This window comes from Micropterus salmoides, unplaced genomic scaffold, assembly GCF_014851395.1.
Source record: "Micropterus salmoides isolate LMB-PRFRI ecotype aquatic unplaced genomic scaffold, ASM1485139v1 Ms_hic_scaffold_9, whole genome shotgun sequence".
In the NCBI taxonomy this organism is placed as follows: Eukaryota; Metazoa; Chordata; class Actinopteri; order Centrarchiformes; family Centrarchidae; genus Micropterus; species Micropterus salmoides.
In genome coordinates this window covers 26,918,658-26,938,844 of record NW_024044681.1, presented here as the reverse complement: position 1 = coordinate 26,938,844, position 20,187 = coordinate 26,918,658, and the positions used below count along the sequence as shown (strand labels likewise).

Here is a 20,187-nt window from a genome sequence, read left to right as displayed (position 1 = left end):
TGCTGGGAGAACACATCAGAAATGCTTTGATGCATGTATGGCCTAATTTTCTTTGGGCAGATAACGTAAATGAGGGCTGGCACTGGATAATTAAAGAGGAGACATCCAGTTGTAAACAATGTCTTTAAACCCAAACAGTGAACTGTGTATCCAGTGGCATTATTTATTCTTGGTCAGGGATCAAGAGATAACAAATACAACCTAATAAAGTGTGATACCATGATACTCTGCTGGATGCTCAGCAGATCGGACTGCAGCAGACCCTGCTTTAGCATCACAACTTTAATTCAGCCAGTATCTTGATATCAAGATGAAACATTAGGGAATAGTGGGCAGTGGATTAACTGGGATTAATATTACATGTGCTGAAACCTTGGACGTTATGTAGCATGCCTGCCCGCCTGGCAAGGTGGCTCTTGAGAGAGCTTTCACGTGTAACTAATGCCTGTAAAATTCTTGTGATGAAATGATGATATTGTACTTTGTGTTATGGTACCCAAGGTCAGGGCTCCAATAAGTGGTCTGAAGCTCCCCAGAAAGGTCAGGAGATAAAAAGAGCACACTGAGTGCTATAAAACTCCACAATAAAACCTTTCATGTTTCATTCTCCTAAGGCTTCCTGTAAAATGCCTGTATTTATAGCTCAGCATAGAGGTTCAGCAACAGTAAGTGCTCTGAGCCTCTCAACATGCCACATCAACACTGACTGACTTATTGCTCTTCCCTTACAGATTGTCTGTTTCATATTACCAATGTTTTACTTTTTGCAGGTTATCTCATCATTGGAGGCAGTTCTGATTCTACTACACGGTGTTTCAGCCCCAAAACAAATGTGTTTATGAGCAGAAACAAACAGAAGAAATACCACTCAGGAATTACAAGCAGACCAGACAGAGTGATAATTTTAAATGTAGAGAGCCAGTGAGTTCATCATCAACAATGGTTTTAACTGAGCAATCACAACGTTACAAAGTGTCCTGCACAGGATGTCTCAATGTTCAACCTACAGGTGATATCTACAGAACCTTCTAGAAGATTGAAACACAACATAATTCAATATCAGATGTCATATTCATATGTCAGATTTTGTTATTTGTTCCTTATTTTAGATCTCCACTTGATTACAGCTCACAACTCTACTTATGATAGCAAGCAGATGTCACTTTAGGGGGCTACAAGCAGGACAAGTCACATGTCACATTATCTTTTAATCTATTCACAAGTTCACTATTCAAAACTTCTGCCTAAGAGGGTATTTTCATTTCTTTCGTATATTCTATCGTTTTAGAATATCCAACTTTGGCAAGAGTTGTGTGTGTTATGATGCAGTTTTGGTCGGAGGGAGACAAATTAATGACTTATATCACTAATAGTTTAAGTGTATCACTGCATATCTAAGAGTTGCTCTGTGCCTAAACTACTATGAGGAAACTAAAGTGACAAGAACCATGCTAGCAGCTCTGTGAAGCTGTACTTAGGTACAGCAGTGTTTTGAGCTAAATGCTAACGTCAGCGTGCTAACATGCTGATGTTTAGCAGGTATAATGTTTACCATGTCCACCATCTAAGTTTAGCATCTTATCATGCTAACAAGTGCTAATTAGCTTTAATCACAAAGTACATCTGAGGCTGATGGGAGTGTCATTTGCAAGTATAAAGTCATAAAACAAAAACTGGACAAACTGATATTCTGAAAACTCACCAAAGTGATCATGAATGTCTATACCAAATTTCAGTGCACAATAGCACATTTTAGTCCTGCAGAAAACAGTTGATTTAGTGAATGGGACAAATTTTGGCCCAGTCTTTAAAATATTTGCGCAGGCAGCATAATTCACTAAATACTGGACACACAGTGTTGATCTCAGTGCTTATGGGCCTAATGAAGAAACTAAAGTGCCTATATACCACCTGGCAAATTTACTGCATAGATAATTACCAAGCTGTGTGCACTACTGCTCAGTGATACAGCAGTAAGATATATACAGTAAATTATGTGTATGTGCCTTTATAAAGTATTCTCAGGGGATACAGCTTAAACCTAAACTTTGTATCTGCTATTTATACCATACATTTAGGAGAATACAAGTTGGAGCTCTGCCATGGAAGGACTTACTGATAATTAATAGGATTTTAAAATCAATTTGAAATGTGCTGAGAGACAGTATTAAGAGGCTTTAACAGGACATATATGAGTCTTAGTAAGGACTCTTTGCTTGGAGCCTGGCGGCAGAATTTCAAACCAACTGAAGATGATTTAAGGATGACTGTGTTACGCAAGTTGGAAGTGCATCACAATAATCTAAACAGGATGTGACAAAGCATGAACAGGAATGAGAAAATCCTTGAATAACCCAGCTAAAGCTCTGACATGACCTCCACTGGAAACACTGGATGACTTAAGAGACACTGTACCTGATCACAGTTACTCCCCATCCATCTTAACCAAGACTAAGGAAAAGACCTGGTAAAATCCCAAACGTCAAATGCACCAAGCTGATTTTTAAAACTGCAATCACAGCTCGTGCTGCATATAAAAGGTTTGTATTTCTGTATTACTTTTCATTAGAAGCGCCAAAAAACAGCAAATTATCACCTTGTCATTTGTTTGTTGGACAGATTTGATCGGGTTTGAATTCAGACAATGCTGGAATGTCAATGGGCAGTACTCTGATGAACCAGGAAGGGCCCAGTAGCTAGTCCATCATTGCTGAGATTATTATGGGACTGGAGCTGCAACTAATGATTATATTCAATATCGATTTATCTGCTGATTGTTTTCAGGAACTATGGCTCAGTTGTTTTGTCTACAGATAGAAAATTGCCCATTATAATAAAAATGTAGAGGAATGAATCACAGTGCTGGAGAGGTCCACTTGCCCATGTAATTAAACACTGTCACATGACAATCCTCTCAAACAAAGTGTCTTTGGAAGACCTGAATCAAAATTATATTCTGTAGAACAGATTGCTTGCAAAATGCAGAAAATGATGAAATAAAAGTCTAAAAATCTGGTAATTAGGAAGTCTTGTTTGAGCAGCATGTTAGTAACCAGAGGGAGCTAAGGTGCAGCAGCACCAATGAATGTTAATGGAAATTTCATTAAACATTCCCACGTCCTTAACTGAATATCCCACAGGCAAAGCGCTTACAGAACAAAACAAATTAGCCTGGCAATTTTAATTATCGATGTTCTGTTTTCTTTCATGCCTTGTCTCTCTTTCTGCCTGATGAGATCTCAACAACAGATGTTTTAAAGGACAGAACTAATATTAGACGTTCTGCCCTTTGGCTGACTTCCCATTGATATTCGCCATAGTTCACCTCTAAAACTGTGGAGTAAACTTTGGTCCACACACACTGCAGGGTAATTTAACATTTCAATGTTACATCAAATATTCAATTACACTTTTCAGAAAACAAATTGTAAATATGGCTCGAGAGTGCTGCTGTTTTTTCTATTCAGCTTATGCAAGCGTTCCCAGCTGATTCAGGTTGTAATTGTTGCAAACTCATCCAACAGCAAAGCACTTTTTGAATCCCAAAATTTCAGTATGATCCGAACACAAAGAAAGAGGGCCTCTGACAGTTTTTTAAATGCATATTAGATGTTCAGTGAGGTTTATATATATATATATATATATGGCGATATTAAGATACTGATGCCAGATAAATTGGGGGCAAAATATGACGGCTGGTTGTAACCTACACAGATACAAATATCTATTATATTTAGACTGTCAGATTCACACTATTTTTCTTAGATAATCCAAGATATTTTACAACAGGTGGGTTGCAAGTCTGCAAGGGAAAACAGGTACAACTTTGAAGGTTTTTAATATTTGAATTAGAGATTGTTATGGTTAATTAAAAAACTGAAGCACTAGTAGAAAAAAAAGGTCACATCAAATAATTCTCATATTTCTTGACCACTTAATCCGTATTTTTTACTGGAGGCTACTACAGGCTTTGATTTAAACTTTGGCAGCTAATTGTTTAAGAAACTTGTGGAGTGAACTTCCTGTGCAGGTGTTGACGTGTGTTAGCTCAGTTTGCACCTACGGTGACGTGCACATAATTACCCCCCTGCTCCCAAATGACTCACCACTCATAATTCTAATAAAGTGATTGCACCTCAGCAAAGGTGTAACTAATCATGACTTTAGTAAAGTCAGTCCACCTCCTTTTATCTGATTTACATTTTAATATTTTAGTTTTTAGAGCATGTAAAACACATGCAGGCCAAGAGCCTTCTTGTTTGTCACAGTGTGGTAATAAAAGGTGAGAAGTAACCTCCTTGTCATTTCTTCATTTGTTCATGCGTCTAGTAAACACCATCAACATTTCACCGCTGCATTCCAAATTACACTGATCATCCCAAAGGGAAACTGCAATTACAGCTCCAAACAAGGTGGCTGATTGGCACAGGTGGAGACTTCACCATGCATGGATGACAACATGTTTACTGTTACTATTTCGAAAAGAAACCCTATATCAAATATCACTTTTTTTGTGATCTGAAATTTTCTGAAATTTCATCAATTGAAATGTTTAGCCATATTGTAATGTATAATGGTATACATCAGAAAGGTAGACCTGCTTGTTGATTTGCCTTAAATGTTATAATTTTACAATGCTTTTCTAATTTTTCTAGTTTTCCTATGAAAAATCTCAAGAGTTGATGCTCTTAGTCAGAACCCTGAGTAAAAGAGTAGTGCTCAGAGGTCAGTATATCACTTACAGCGCATATATCACACCAAAAGAAATAATTAGTTCTGCCTCATTTACACCTGCTGCAGGAAACTGGCTCAGAGTGTAGCTGTGGATTGAAGATTGGACAGTTCAGTCCACTGCAACCCCACAAACAATACCCCACATTGCCTGCATCTATAAATAGGGTTACGCGGCTGCCTTTCCTCACACTGATCCTCTGTGGCTCTACCCTGTAGTATGGCCTGCCACAGCAATGCACAAACATCCACCGGGCTCTGAGGCAGCATGCAGCACTGGTGGTCAACACCCCTGACTTACTGGATCACATCAACCCCATGCACTGCTTCAAGTTTGCACTGACCTCCGGATGTGAACTATGTGTTTGAAACAAAAAATGTCTTCTTCATCTGAGGACTGAGCATGTAATGTTTTCTTGTAGCAGGTAATCATCTTATCTAAAAACAACTGCACAGAGTTACTGTTCCAGAGTGCAAATACAGGTTATTACATTTTAGGGGCAGCGAATAATAAGGCAGATTGCTGGTATGTTTGAAGAACAGCTATAATGTCCTTAAGAGAATATAACAGAGGTAAAAACTGACCAGTTTTAGGGAATTTGGATTAGCATATTCCAGTCACTGGTTGTAGCAAAATTGAATGAGGACTTGCCCCAAGAGGACATGACTGTGGGGACATTGTGAAGTGTGACAGAACATTTCACAGGAGGGGAATTACGTTTTCAAAACACTTCAGATATGTGAAGTTTGACTTTGGCTATGGCCAGCTAGCAATGCAGAATGGTTTGCAGAGTGAAAAGCACAGGTAGAAAACCTGAAAGCAAAGAGTAAAGAAACATGCTGTGTACGGTGCTCTGTATTTGTGCCTTTAATGTCACCACCAACATAGTCCAGCAATAGAAAGTTGATCATATGGACCATGGAGAAGCTTTGCAAAGAGCATCTGACCTTTGGCGGACATTTCTCAATGTGGTGGACGACAAAGCACTCCCAAGGTACTAGTGAGAAACGGTGGGCTGTGTGGTGTCATAAATATTTCATGAACGTCTAGCAATAATAAGGCCATTAATCATTTCACCTGAAAATAAACCAATACCATCGAGCGAAAGGGCAAAATGATTTTCACAACATCCAAACAGTGGAAGGAACCTGCAGGTTTGGGCATTTTGTTTATAGTAGAAAATGAAGTACAGGGCCGAGGCCTTGACGCAGACAGCTGATGACAGGCACGGCCGATGACAGCAGATGTTTTGATGTTCTGACACGCTGCACTCTGATAGCACAGTATCAGCCTCAGAACCAGAGGGTGGAGCCAGGTTCATACACAAGCTCACTACTTTGCAGTCCATCGACGACCACATCACAGAGCTGGTTTAAGGTCAGTGGTGATGTTGCAGCAAACATAAAAATTTCACACTGCAAATGTATTCAAGAAAATCACTTAGTGATTTGATTATGACACTCTTGCCTGCAATTCCAAGCTCTTTCAAGAACTCACATTTTCAGTGACTTCAGAACCCATGTCAGTGCTGCTTGGAATCAGAGAACACAGTTGGCACTCACTTGTTTGTTTGATATGCTAATTTTACATGCCATTAATTTCTTGAATTAATAAAAATCCTTTGGGTGCTTATTGATTGGTTTTTATTACCTCATTTTTTTCATGTATTTTCTGGATTGCAATGCTCTACTAAATTATTCATCTGTTAACCACGCCATTGTCTGGCTGCTTCATTCAGGCTCTATAAATCTGCTGTAACCGGTTTTTGCCACACTCGCGGGACAAAGCAAAAATTGTGCATCATCCTGACAGTCTTTCACCAGAATCCTGTTCTCATGTTTGTGAGCCACTTGTGGAGAAACACAGTACACCACTAAATGGTTCTGGACAGTTTTCCCGTTCAAACTGATTCAAAAATTAAGTTTGATTACCGATAGTAGATTGCTTTTCACTACATGTGCTCATACCCACCCTCATTCACTGTCCTATTTAAAAAGCCCAGTGTCTTCAATAATATTCCAATAGAGAAACTGCACTTGACAAAGCAGGGCCCCAAAGCATGCTTAAATCACAGCCTATGCTGCTCTCACCTTTGACAACACCGCCCTCTGCTGGTTCTGAACTGCACATGAGGACACACCATTTGCTTTTAATTCTATCTTGCAGTGAGCCCACATCTGCTATCTTGCCTTAAAATTATTAATAATACAGTGATACTGACAGGAATATATTAGGTTAATGCATAATGTGATCTAAAGTACATTACACAAAAAGACAGTCAAAAATGGAATATATATATATATAAATACTATATATTTTGGTGGCACATTCCTTTAAAATGCTCCATCATGACTGAAGTTTAGACCATACACAGTACACATTGTCATCAATGACATTATTGATTTTTGTATCACATGCTTTATCAACAATACAAATTAAAATGTTCTTGTTCTTGCTGTTCTGCAAACTCAACAGCCAGATAGAAGCAAGGGTGCACTGCTAAAATCCAATAAAATAATATTAAAATATTTGAATTTGATGCACTCATCCTCTGCTTGCCACGATGAATCACCTCTCCAGCGATGAGTGTGTCCCTGCAAAATTATTTTTGATGCTTTTGGAAAATATGAAAGTCTAGACTTTATTAGTATTTTCACTCTGCTCTCCCTCAGTTCTCCATGAGATGTTTTTACCTAGAGGCTCGAAACTTCGGACTACTGCAAAATTTATTAGCACTCATGACAACATGACAAATAGCACAATTATCTGGTTCATCATGATGTTTATCATCATCCATCCTATGATTGCAGCCATTTAAAATTTGACCTCTATAAAGGAACTTCAAATAGAAAATATCGATTTTCTTTTTATATGAAATCATAAAAGTCTTGCCAATTGTCCTCATGCGATAAAAACAAGACAGATTCACCAATCACATTCAAACCTGCATTATAAAATTAACAAAGTCAACATTCTCAGCTAACTATGAACCTGAGAAACTGCTGGGTATTTATTTTTCTAAATTATATCTTAATTCAAAAACTTTTATTTAAAAACCTAACTTATTTAAAAACTCTGCTAAGATTAGTTGCTCCTCTTTATATGGATTTGAACTCTGATAATTAGTAGTGCAAATGAGATTCACATCATCAACATCTCCCAAAATACTGCTAAACGCCACAGAATTACAATATAAAAATATTTTATTAGGTTTCTGCATAACAAAGAAATACTTTGACCATAAACTTCTACAATCAGAGTCAGACTTCTGTTCACATATGTCAGCTGTTTTCTTGTCTGGCAGCTTCTCTTTGCCATCTGATAAAAAGCTCAAACTGACAAATCCGGTCACATATTTACTGAAGTCATCAGCATCTGTCCATTTCTCTTAAATAAACATCAGTTCTATTATTTAATCTGCAGTAAAAATATTATATTAAAATATTCATTTAAGAATGTATCTTCACACAACACTTATCAAAGGGTGATGTTAAACTTTGGAGCATTTCATTGACTCAACGGAAACAATATTAACTATTCTGGGACCAATTTTAAAGAGAAATATCATTTAAAATAATATATCAAGATTATTCTGAAACTGCAACTCTAGATATTCACTTTGGTTGAGACATGCTTGTATAGATTTCACAAAAATGTCTACAGAAGAAAATGTTCAGACGCAAAGACGTGTTTTATGTTTGTTTGTGTTTTATAAACTTGAATTTACATTTGTGTTACATTTAAGCATACTGTGTCTGCACTAGATAGCTATGATTCTTCTTATCCACCACCCAGTAGCAATGTGACATGCATGGTCTTCTGAGTTTGGCTCAAACTAATTCTTTCCACTGTATATTTTTAGCTCCTAAAGCATCAACACTGCCCACCTTTTGTACAATTTAAAGGTGAGTTCACTGGCTCTCATGAATCATCGTCAGGTATCAGCTGTGCAGACTGTCTGTGGATGGTCCCACGCTGTCAATCTGCCCCTCGTCCTCCGCAGAGTCCTCAGAGCTGTTTACCACTGCAGCACTGAGAGTATGGAGCTCCTCCAAAACAGACCAGAGTCTCTCTGACAGGATACAGACAGGCCATTTTTTTAGATCAGTCATGTCTGTGTAACTGTTAGGACAATGTCTGATTCTGATGCACGAGGAGTTGGGACACTACATACCATCTGCAGGTAGTTTGACTTTTGCTCCTGCAGAGCGATTCCTCTCTGAAGGTTTGTCTCGATGTTCCCTGGGAGCAGCAGAGTTTTGCAGAGCTCTTGTATAGTCACTTGTCAGCCCTCTCTCAGCAATGGTGCCCTGGAACAGACAACGGGCCATCAACAGAAATAAAGACAGAAATAACTTTTTCTTCTTTCTTCTGTTTTAAAAAGTCTTACCAGCAGTAGATTTTTGTCTTTCTTCGTCTCGTTCAGTTGTTTATTCTGGACGTCCCACTTTGTGTGTTTGCTCCCCAAATGTTGAGTTTCTCTCATCTCATCCTGTTTCCTTGCTGCCTCTCTCTCAAACTGCCGCAAAGTCATAACTACAACAGACAATACAGACAGATCAAAAGCCACAGGGAAATGCTGCTATAGGCTGTGTAAACAATTCCAATCATATTAAATCACATTCTGCATTTATGACTTTAGCCCCCCATCGTAACCAGCTGTGGGCTGAGGTAGCGTGGCGCTAATCCTGCTACCTGCTTTGGTGTGATCTCTCCTGGCAGTATTGACTTGAACCTCCATCTCTTTAAGCTTCTCAGCGCAGAGGTCCTGGATCTCAGACACTCTCTCCTGCAGGGCTGAAGGGGAAAAACAAATGCACCATTCCTTAATACAGTATCTCGCAAAGTGAGGAACACAGTTTAATGCTGTATTTGTGCCTGAGGGGATAAATTAGATGTTATTACATCTGTAAGCAAATTTTCATAGATAGCAAGACCTCCACAAACAAGGAGCAGATTGAATCAACTCCAGATTTGTCCGTTTTTACAATGCAACCACGGTAACGCACAAAAGACTGCAACATAGCAAGGCGGCAGTAGCCTCAAGGTAAGTAAAAAAAAGCCCTTCAAATTATAACTATTGAAAAACATTTGTTGATCTTTTGTTTCAATAAAGGCAGAGGAATATACAGTGAAGCGATTTAAGACCTTGAAAAGAAATTCAATTGAACAGTGTGGATTTGATGTCTGCATCGTTAAAGCCGCTATAATCAATACTTTTATGTGACCAATGGATCACATGACGGCATGTATATCAATGGAGTCGCTCATAGCGACTAACCCACATAGAAAATGATCACCCGACTCCACAGTTCCCTTCAGATTATACCGACTTTCAGGTCATTGTTACTGTTTTGGTTTTACTCCTGCTGCTGTCATAGTGCTGTTTTCAGCCGCAGCATGCAGCCGTTTCAGAAAATAAAAGCTCTAAAACACAGACTGTATGTTAGTGGAACATTTAGCAGTTTAAGACCCAGATATTTCCCTCAGGAGGAGGTGGAAAACAGAGCTAAAATGAGATTGGACTTCCTCAGCTGGACACAAACTGGACTACAAATGAATGCTAATGTTGCGGCATAATTGCTGGACGTGTAAATGGTCAACTGCCTGCTAACAAGTTTACCATATCAACTTAAAAACAATATGTCAGTCAGTGTTTCCAACATGTTTCTGCACCCAAATGGCAAAAAAAACAGCTAAGGAGTTGGTTCACATGTTTATCTTAAAACAATAATTAAATGACCATTTGTACAATGAAAGACTTATTATTAGCTGCTGTGATCATTCCTTAAGTTCACGCTGGCCCTGAAATCCCCTCTTAAAGCAATTTCAAAGTAAGTGATGGAGAACCAAAGCCACAGCACTTGTTCTGTGCAAAAATTAATTCCAAATGTTATGTGAAGCTAATATGAGGTTTCAGCAGTCCACATGCTTCATATCCAGCAGATATCTTCCAAAGTTAAAGTCTTTTAGTATAAAGTTCCCTCTGTTTGTTATAATCTCTCCACTGTGCTCAACCGGGAACAATGCCCAGGGAAACACAATAGGGAATTTTATACTAAAAAGCCTGTAACTTTACAATCCACAAGGACTGTGGATTGTGTCCCCACTGGCATTAGGGAAGGATCGTTTAAGGGCCAGTTTGAACAGGAGGAATGATTACAATAAGCAAACCCTGTCAATGTGCTTGACTATTGTTTTCATATAGACTTGAAAATCTGTGACGCTATCCCTTAATGCAGGTTTAAACTTAAGACGTGGTCAGGTTGAATTTTTGCATCATTTTTAGGCACGTATTAGGGAAACTCAATAACTCTCCCTGAACAACTACAATCAAGGTGCTCTTCAGTGTGTCACTTAATCCCCAACTACTCCAGTGAAGCTACCCAGCAGACAGAGTGGCCAGGTGTGAATATGTGGAGACAGTGATGAAGGGCATTTCTAAAAAAGAGCAGGAGTGCTCAGCCTGCTTTCCCTGGATAAGTCAAAGCTGAAAAAGAGTCATACGGCTTAAAGTAGCTGATGCCTCACCACGTTTGCTGTGCTCCTGCTGGCTGAGCAGCTCAGACCGGAGTTTCTCCAGGTTGACCTTGGTCTCCTCCAGCTGGGCCTGGATCTGCTGCAAGCTCTGCTCCGCCTCCTCTCTGCCAGCCACAGCCTGCCGCACCTCCATCCAGCTCTGCTCCAGCTCCTGCTGCTGCGTCCTCAGTTTGCTCTCATCTGAGGAGGATGTACAAAAGGTAAACAGAGCCACATACATTACCAAAACATAGATACCCAGCAGACAAAGAGAGTGCATTATAATAAGGTGATGTGAGTTGTAAGGGTGCTCACACTGTTCTTTCAGGTCAGCCAGCGCTTTCTCGATGAGCTCCGGGGTTCTTTTGAGCTCCTGTGTGAGCTTGTCTCTCTCTTCACACACCAAACTAAGCTCTGTCTGGAGGTTTGTGATGCTGCAGGGCAACACAGACAAGATGGCAGAGCAGATAAAGGAGCAGAATGTCAAGCAGAGAGGTAGAGAAGCAACTGCATAGACTATAACAAAGCAAGCCAAACTCTAAACAGACAGAAAGCAACATGTAATACCTCCTGACAAAACTGACTTTGCATTCAATTGTCAGAAATTGATATATGTTGATACAGTATCAGAAAAAATATTATTATTATTATCGCAATACTGATTTCAAACATAATAACCAGCCCAATATCAAAGTCTAAGAAAGCAATATGTTTTTATCTGGACAGTGTTAAGCTTACAATACAACTTTATGAATTAGGCAACTAATTTTGTGAATTAGTGCTGAAAAGGTTGATGGATTAAATGAATACTTAAAATCTTACCAGTAATGATGCATTTTAAATCACTTAAACATTAATACATAAAAACATCTGCTGTTTACAGCTTTTAAAATGCAAAACAGAGGTTTGACTTCATATTGAAATTTGAATATTTTGGATTTGGAGGCTGTTGATCAGAATAAATAAGCACTTCTAAAACATCCCTTTGGGCTACAGAATAAGTGCAATGTGCATTAATTTTGCCATTCTGGAGTAAATGATTGTGATCAATTTAGTGAAAAACATAACTGGCAGTTAGCTGCAGGCATAACCCAATTATAAAATGTCTTCCAAAGTACACATTACATGTAACATTATATTATATTTATTTCTGATATGTGTGTTTATGGAAAACTTTTTGCAGATGTAGGGGCAACAGATATTAAACCACTGCAGCAATTTATAAATGCTTTGCATTTTGTCTCGTGTCTACTTTGATTAGAGAGCTACTTTCTAATTCTGCAGATGATGACATGATCTGTAAAACAAGACACAAAGGACTATTGAATCCTCACACCTGTCAGCAGCCTGTTCTTCCTGTTTACTGGCCTGCTGAACTTTCTGCAGTGCAATCCTCCTCATGGTCAAACCTGAAAAAACAAAAACATTTGTGATGTACTTGCTTTACCACACATCAGCACCATTAACCTCCATCATATTAACACCTTGGATTGTCTCCACTCGTCCTTTAGCAAACGTTAGCCTCTGGGTGAAAGTGTTGAGCCTCGTTTGAGCTGATTCCACTTCTGCCACATTGCTTTCAAATGCCAGACTGAACCTGTGAGGAGCAGGCACAATGTGTGAAAATGCAGCATTAACTGTAATTACGTTTTCAACATTGGCAGGAACAATAAACTGATCCTCTCATTTTTTACCTATGAACTGCTTCTGTAAGGGTTTTAAGCTCAGCCTCTTCTTTTTGATTCTGTGACTTCAGCAGCGAGTTTTCCTTCTGAGCCTTGACCAAGTCCTGTTTCAGTGTCTGGGAAGAAAAACAAACATCCACATAATAATAGTATCTTACTCAAATCTACTGTGATGCTCAGTTTTGAGAACGTCTTCGTGACCAGCTGCTGTTCTTAAAACCTCAACTGCTATGGGTATCTACCACAGTTTTCATATTGTCAGCATTCTGTGCTGTGGTACAAATGTTCGAGTGTTTATCACTTACCTAAGCAGCCACAAATTTATTGTGCATCATCAAATTTGCAGACAGCCATGTAAATCACATCACTTGCTCTGGTACTAACCTCTTTTTCCACTCTCTCCAGGTCCAGCTCAGCTATCCTGTCATCTAAACTGTGTTGGAGCACACTAGCCCGGTGCTGCTCCTGCTGGAGCTGCTGCTCCATGGATCTGGCCTAAAGCACAGACCAATACGTTACCACACTTTAAACACAGTGGGTGTGATTGTACTGTGGTATACTAAGAGATGATCGATTTCATACTTTTGAAAGAAGTTTATCCTTCTCTCCTCTAAGTTCAATGTCCTTTGAGCGAAGCTGGACACATAACTTGAACACTTTCTCTCTCCAGAGCTGAAGCACTTGAAGGCCTTCACATCCATTCTTCACAAGTGGATCTATTGAGGTCTATTGAAACATATACACACATATGGTAAATGCACACACCACTTCAGCAAATGCTTCATATGAACATGGGTAATAACTGCTTAGAAATTAGCCTTGATGTTTTTCAAAGCACACTAAAGCATTTAAAAATTATGAGCTTTTTCCTTTCTTCCTAAAGCTATATTAACACACCAGAGTTTATAAAAAATAATCTGCTCTCTAATGCAACAACCCTGTAACCTCTGCCAAAAACAAAAGAATACCAGTTGTTTACTCAAGCAACTTTCTGCAAGTACACATTTATTCCAAACTAACCAAAATGAACTTCGGATGTATGCAAAATGGATTCAAAAGTGAAGAAAATGTTTTATATGTCACCTGCTGAGTCATACTTTATATACACATGTGGATATCACCACCTCAGGTGAAGTGTTCAGCCAACTGAATTACTCCTGCAGGGCATTGCCATCCTGTCTAGATGAAGATCCATGAAGTGCATCCACACTTCAGACATTCTTTTTTCAGACTTTTGATAAAGAACAACAACAACACACAATGATAGGTAGATCCTCGGTCTACATAGGACAGCAGTGGCTCAGCCTGCTACTGCTCACCATGTGTTATGAGCACAGTCCTGTATCATACGTTGCTATAGGTGCTTTTCGACCAAAAGTACCAGGGACTTTTGACTATACCAAGTCCCCAGGTCTATTTTCAAGGAACCAAAAGGTCCCTTCAGCCCACTGTTGTGTGCGTTTCCACCATGGTCTAAAGACCTGTGAAGATTAGCCAAATTAACCAGCTGACGTAGGCTGTACACAGCGATGCACAGGCATCATTATTTGTTACCACTATCCATGAGCAACATTTATAAATGATCAGATTTGACTGGAATATAATGAAAAACTATAGGCTTGCTTGACCATTAAAGCAGCTTCTTTGTGTGGGAGTATAACAAGAGACACGCGATAAAGTCTGTTTAACACATTTAATAACAAACTGGATAAAGCTATAAAGTTCTTAAAATAACTCCAGCACAGAGAAAGCAACACAAAAATAAAATCGCGACAGTTTGGAAGGTTATTAAAACATTTCCAGCAACAAGAGCTGCAGGACTCACGTCAGTGTCGCCTGAGTGTCGGAGGAACGTGATGTTTAGCGAGCTTAATTACCTGCTGTAATCAGCTGTTCCGCTTGTTTTGGAGAGGAGGAGACCAACTTCGGCTCTGTGTAAAAACCTCCTGACTGATCAAGACTTAAAACAACAACTTAGGACCCAGTATTTAGCATAAACACACCACTGCACGCTGGCTGCTATTTCCAATATATTTAATGCCAACATACGATCTCAGGAGGACATCGGCGAGACTTGTTTGGCTTGACTGTTGATTGTGATTTATTGGTTTGCAAACAACGGTGGAAAAGAGAGGGGCAGTCGTAGAAAAACAGCCAACATTCTCCAGTTAAAGCCAGTAGCCTCTACTCGCGCATTCAGAATTTCACTGCAAGGCAAGCCCCGCCCGCCCCAAAGTACCCGGTACTTTCGGAAAGTACTACCCCCCGAGCAGGGACTTTTTAGTGGGTAAAATGAAGACCCCAGAACTACATTTAGACCCTGGTCCCTCCGGTGGAAAAACAGTGAGTTCCTCCAAAGGTTCCTAGTTCTGGGGTATAGTTCCTTTGGTCAAAACGCAGCTTAAGTGAAGAACAAACACTCACCTTCTTCACCATTTTCTCTTCTTGCAGGGTGAGTATCTCATTAACAGAGTTAAGCCTGACTGTCAAAAGCTCTGCAGTCATCTGAAGAGCTGCTTTCTCTTTGTTCAGCCTCTACAAAATGGATAATATTAGAATAAAAAGTATACATAATGGGATGAAATTATTATAATATGAATGGTAATTCATAAATTTAACACTCATTTCCTCCACAATTCTTTCTTTAACCTGCTGAAAGGAACAAGATCTTAAGTATTTTTCCCCATGCAATTACTTTACAGTAGGCTGATTGCAATCAATACTGTATATACTGTCTTCACCTCAACGGTGTCATTTAATCGTTCCTTCTCTCCTTTCTCTGGGGCAAGTTGGCCGATGTAATTTCTGAGGCTGTGCAGTGTTGCTGATTGTGTCTCAAAAGCTTGTCCCATTTGGCTGAAATATAAACAAAACCCCCCTCCAAAAAATCAGTCAATCTGACTACAAAGCACTATAAATGTTTAGCTCTCTTTAGTTTTAGATTGAATGTGGTACCTTAAATGTTCTTTCAGCCCATTTCTCTCAGTCGTTACCTCCATCAGAGTGCTTTTTAGCTGCAGCATTTCTAAGGTCATTGATTGAAGTCTGTCCTGTAGTTCACTGTTTGTTTTTCTTGCAGCATCCAACTCTGCACAGTGGGAAGCATTCAATTGGCGCAGCTGAAAGTGAAACAATGGACAATTTAAAACACATACAAATAGTGACGCAATATCTAATTGATCCCCAACAGTGTTGGGCGTTACTGTAATAATTTTACCATTCCCAGTAATTGTGAAACTTACAGAAAGAAACTCCAGCAGCTACTGTCACTGATGCTTGGACGGGAGAGTGGCATTAACGTAACGTTTTGTAACTACTGAATACTCTTATAAATAGGCTACATGTGCAGAAAAACCACCAAGTCGGGATTTACTTGCTTTATTTTTTATTTTAGCCGATGGCATTAAGAAACATTAGGCCTAGGCTATATACCTTGTAAAATACACACTCCTTGCTGCTGTTGAATATGATATTAGTTAGTAGTGAAAGCAGTGTTTCCCATAATTAGCCAATAATTTGGATAATTATCAACACTGACCGCCACATATTGACCCTCGGGTTGTCATTCTGTGGGAAACACTGGAAAGTAATATAGTAACGTAACTAGTTACTTTTATCACCTAGTAATAAGTAAAGTAATAATATTACTTTTTTAAGGAGTAATAAGTAACTAGTAATATATTACAATTTCTCAGTAACTTGCCCAACACTGATCCCCAAGGAGAAGTTATCCCTTCACTTGCTTCCCTCCTGAGGAAGGTCAGAGTGAAGGGTCAGTTACAGAACAGCGCTGTGCTACATGCTCAGTATTGCGCTCAGCGATACTTGAGCAGAGCAAATGCCTGTGACAATTGAAGTCACTCAAATCAGTATGTAAATTTCCTTTCAGAAATTGTGCCACACACCTCCACCTCCTGCTTCTTCTGCATTTCCTCCAGCTGTTGTGACAGTCTAAGAGTCCGCCGTTTGGCCTCCTCCTCAGCCTGTAACCTGCCCATTTCAGCCTTCAGAGCAAGCTCCTGGGCTTCCCCTTTGCTCCTCTCTATATCTCTCTTCAGCTTTGTAATTTGCTCACCAGACTCTCCCTTTAATCTTTCATGCTGCAAAAAAACAAAAATGTTAAACACAGGAGAATAATAGTCTGTTAAACGCATCATAGTGAAACTAAACTAAAACTGTCAGGTGACAATAAGCTATTATTAGGACTACAAGACTGTACTAGAAACACCAGACTACAGACTGCCAAAATAAGTTACAAGATGTCAGTAACTTAGGTGTTATTTGTCAACATCAGTTTAGAAATTAAATGTTTGGTCGGTAAATAGAATTACCTGTGAGCTTATTTTCTCCTTCTGTGCACTGCGATGAGTGAGCTCCTCTCTGATTTGGCCGAGTTCAGTCTTAGCCTTACATAGCTCTTCACGCATTGCTTCCAACTCACGGCTCTGTCTGTCGTATAAAAGGTTATGCCATGTTAAGCTTGCTAAAAAAATTTTGCTGAAATGTTAAGTTATGTAACGAATGTCTGGCCAAACTGTACAATTACTTGAATATTTATCAACATAAGCATAGCTCCTACCTGTTCAGGGTGTTGTCTCTGTCCCTCATCTCTTCCCTGTGTCTCCCTGCAGTGTCCTTCAGGGCCTCCACCTGGCCCTTCAACCTCTCAGCTTCGGCCTTGTGCTTCTCTGCCTCCAGATGCCACTCTGACTCCCATCTTGACCACTGCTCACTTCTCTCTGCACATCTGTGTTTGAGAAAGAGGTAGGGATGAAACGATTACCGGTTTTAACAATTAACCATGGTAAAATTCCTGACGGTTATTATTCCGTACACATTTTTATTACCATGATAACTGGGTAAGGTTAACCACGCTGTTATAATCTCACCGCAAACACTGTCCAGCGTCTCCCAGAAGCAAGTGCGCATGCGCAGAATGCAACGTGGGTTTGTTTGGGTCAATAACAACATGGCGGAGATTTTTCAGTTTCTCTGAAGTCCGGTCATATTTTAGTTTTTATGAGTGTGCTGAGGGAAACTTGATTGAAGAAAATAACCGTGTAGTGAACGCAGGGTGAGTTAACTTTTAGCTTTGGTTTGTCTCTGACTTGCTAACAGCGTGTAAACTGAAGCTCTCAGTGTTGCTGCTCTTGTAAAAAACGCCACACGTTGTTCTGTTGCTGTGTGCGTCGTGTGCCGGCAGAGTCTATTAGTCCACTGCACATGATAACACGTTACGCAGTTTAGTCAACCACCCAGCATATCTAGAAACGCTAAAGACTTATTTGTTTTCATGTAATTGTCCACGGGGTCATTGTAATATCTATATAATACAAAATATAAAATCATGAAAATGCACACTTAGATGATTTTCATATGTTTACAAAAGGTATTTGCTGTTATTTTATTTTTTAATGCATCAGTACATTTTAATATTTTTTGGCACATTTTTACAATACTGTGATAATACTGATAACCGTGATAATTATGGTCACTATAATCGTGATATGAAATTTTCATACCGTTTCATCCCTATAAAGAGGAGCTATTCATGAACCCAATATGCCAAATAACTGATGGACAATGATGATATTTCTCACCATATGAAACATATTGTGGGATACCTTGCCCTGAGGTCTGATGGGCGATCCAAAGGGATCATTCCTCTGATGCCATCTCCTTGTAACATCATGATCCTCTGATTTTCCTTCCTCAACTCCAAGATTTCCTGTTGGGCCTGAGTGATGGCGAGCCATGGATTGACAGGACTGGGATCCCCTGATGGTACTGATGTTCGCGCTGGGTTTATCCAGGAGATTGGTGGCAGTGTCCCTGGGATTTGTGTGCCTCTGTGTGCTCCAGCAGACTGGACATTCGTTGTGAAATGCGACGGTGGTACCAGGTCTTTTTGGATATTCCCTACATAACATAAAATAATATATAGTCTAACTTCGTAGAGTTTAAGCCTTTATGTATCAGATGTTTCCTAAGTGGAGCCCTTTCACACTGAGCTTACAAGAAAGTCAACAAAATAAACATGACAACTTCCCCTCCATAAAAAATACAACCTCTTTTTCTTGTTAATAAATAGTTACCGCTTGAGCGGACAAATGAATGCAGACTAGCTAAGCTGGTGTGCTAAATTGCATTGTAGGCTAACGTTAGCTAACATCTTGAACGCAACGTTGCTTGACGTTACGAGCAAATGTTAACATAAAATATCGGCAAGAACAATTCAACTCACTTGAAACCGCTGGTGAAGTAAAATCAGTGGGTACAATGAGCCTTTCTTTTCCCAAGTTATGTCTCTCCATGTTCAACACGTATCACTAGAAACCATAAAGTAAAGAGGGAACACGGGGTGGTTTGGGTGCTCTGTTAACGTTTATTCTCCCGCGACTCGAGTCTGTCGTTTTTTCCTTAGTGACGGGTTAAGTTACCACCATAACAACGACAACTTCCGTAACACTCCGCTTAGGATTCTTTTTGCTAGCCAACTTTTAATGGTCAAATTACATGTAGGTTAAATTACAAATACCTGCAGCATTACGGCAAATATGTATGTTTATGAACTTTATATATAAGGAATTAACGTTATGTATCGTACATCTCTGCATTACAATCGCGCAGTGCATCACGGGAAAGTGGAAGGAACCGTGAAAGTACCTGCTGAGTCCTTTTCCCTAACCCTTGTCTTACAGGGTGTTTTACCTTCAAATCTCAAAGCAAGAACCCTGCATTGTCCCTTAACATATACTGCGTGTTGTGTTCGAGTTTACCAGGGGTTGGTAAAGTCCAGTCCAGTACACAATCTGGGTATCAGCTTTCCCGATAAACCAAATTCAGACAGCATTGAACTTAACACAGACATTTTTTGCTCCTGGCTGTGGAGCGTGTGAGTTTGGTGCTATAAAGGATAAAGGTCTGGGGGAGAAGGTAGCAGCGTATCCCAAAACATTGTTCTTGTTATACTGACAATGAACAATAGACCCTGATTGGGAAATCACAGTAGAGAGAGCAAAATATTCCATGTAGCCTACCACTTTATTCTTCTGGACGTGGTTTCACCAGGCATTTTCTTTCAGATGTTATTGAGATTTTGAGAGATTTTATTGTGATGATTAGTGGAAACGTGTATAAATGCACCTAATGAAGTGATAACCTGAAACTAAACCATTCCTTCTTTTCCTGGGACACCTTCACCTCAAGAACACCTTTTTGGTTTGAAGACCAGACCAGACTGTAATTGGT

The 20,187-nt window shown here is 39.5% G+C and overlaps 1 protein-coding gene across 1 annotated transcript; it reads right to left on the bottom strand.

Moving 5' to 3' along the window:
* Window positions 1–7,919: 7,919 nt before the first annotated feature.
* cchcr1 (coiled-coil alpha-helical rod protein 1) lies at window positions 7,920–19,523 on the bottom strand. The gene is made up of 19 exons (XM_038709196.1): window positions 19,181–19,523; window positions 18,561–18,855; window positions 17,516–17,683; window positions 17,268–17,385; window positions 16,842–17,036; window positions 15,892–16,055; window positions 15,678–15,792; window positions 15,361–15,471; window positions 13,519–13,662; window positions 13,321–13,431; window positions 12,946–13,052; window positions 12,736–12,848; window positions 12,588–12,660; window positions 11,567–11,685; window positions 11,264–11,452; window positions 9,428–9,529; window positions 9,123–9,268; window positions 8,907–9,042; window positions 7,920–8,804 (listed from the first exon to the last, which is right to left on the bottom strand). Exons 1-19 carry the CDS (start codon window positions 19,248–19,250, stop codon window positions 8,674–8,676), a joined length of 2,607 nt encoding a protein of 868 aa, XP_038565124.1. The 5' UTR covers window positions 19,251–19,523; the 3' UTR covers window positions 7,920–8,673.
* Between the last annotated feature and the right edge of the window lie 664 nt (window positions 19,524–20,187).

Excerpts from the sequence above, each read along its gene's own strand:
- cchcr1 (XM_038709196.1), bottom strand. The coding sequence starts at position 19,250 with ATGGAGAGACATAACTTGGGAAAAGAAAGGCTCATTGTACCCACTGAT. Across the intron at positions 18,856-19,180 it reads TACTTCACCAGCGGTTTCAA|GGAATATCCAAAAAGACCTG; the intron begins GTGAGTTGAATT and ends TATGTTATGTAG. Across the intron at positions 9,043-9,122 it reads AAGACAAAAATCTACTGCTG|GGCACCATTGCTGAGAGAGG; the intron begins GTAAGACTTTTT and ends TGTCTGTTCCAG.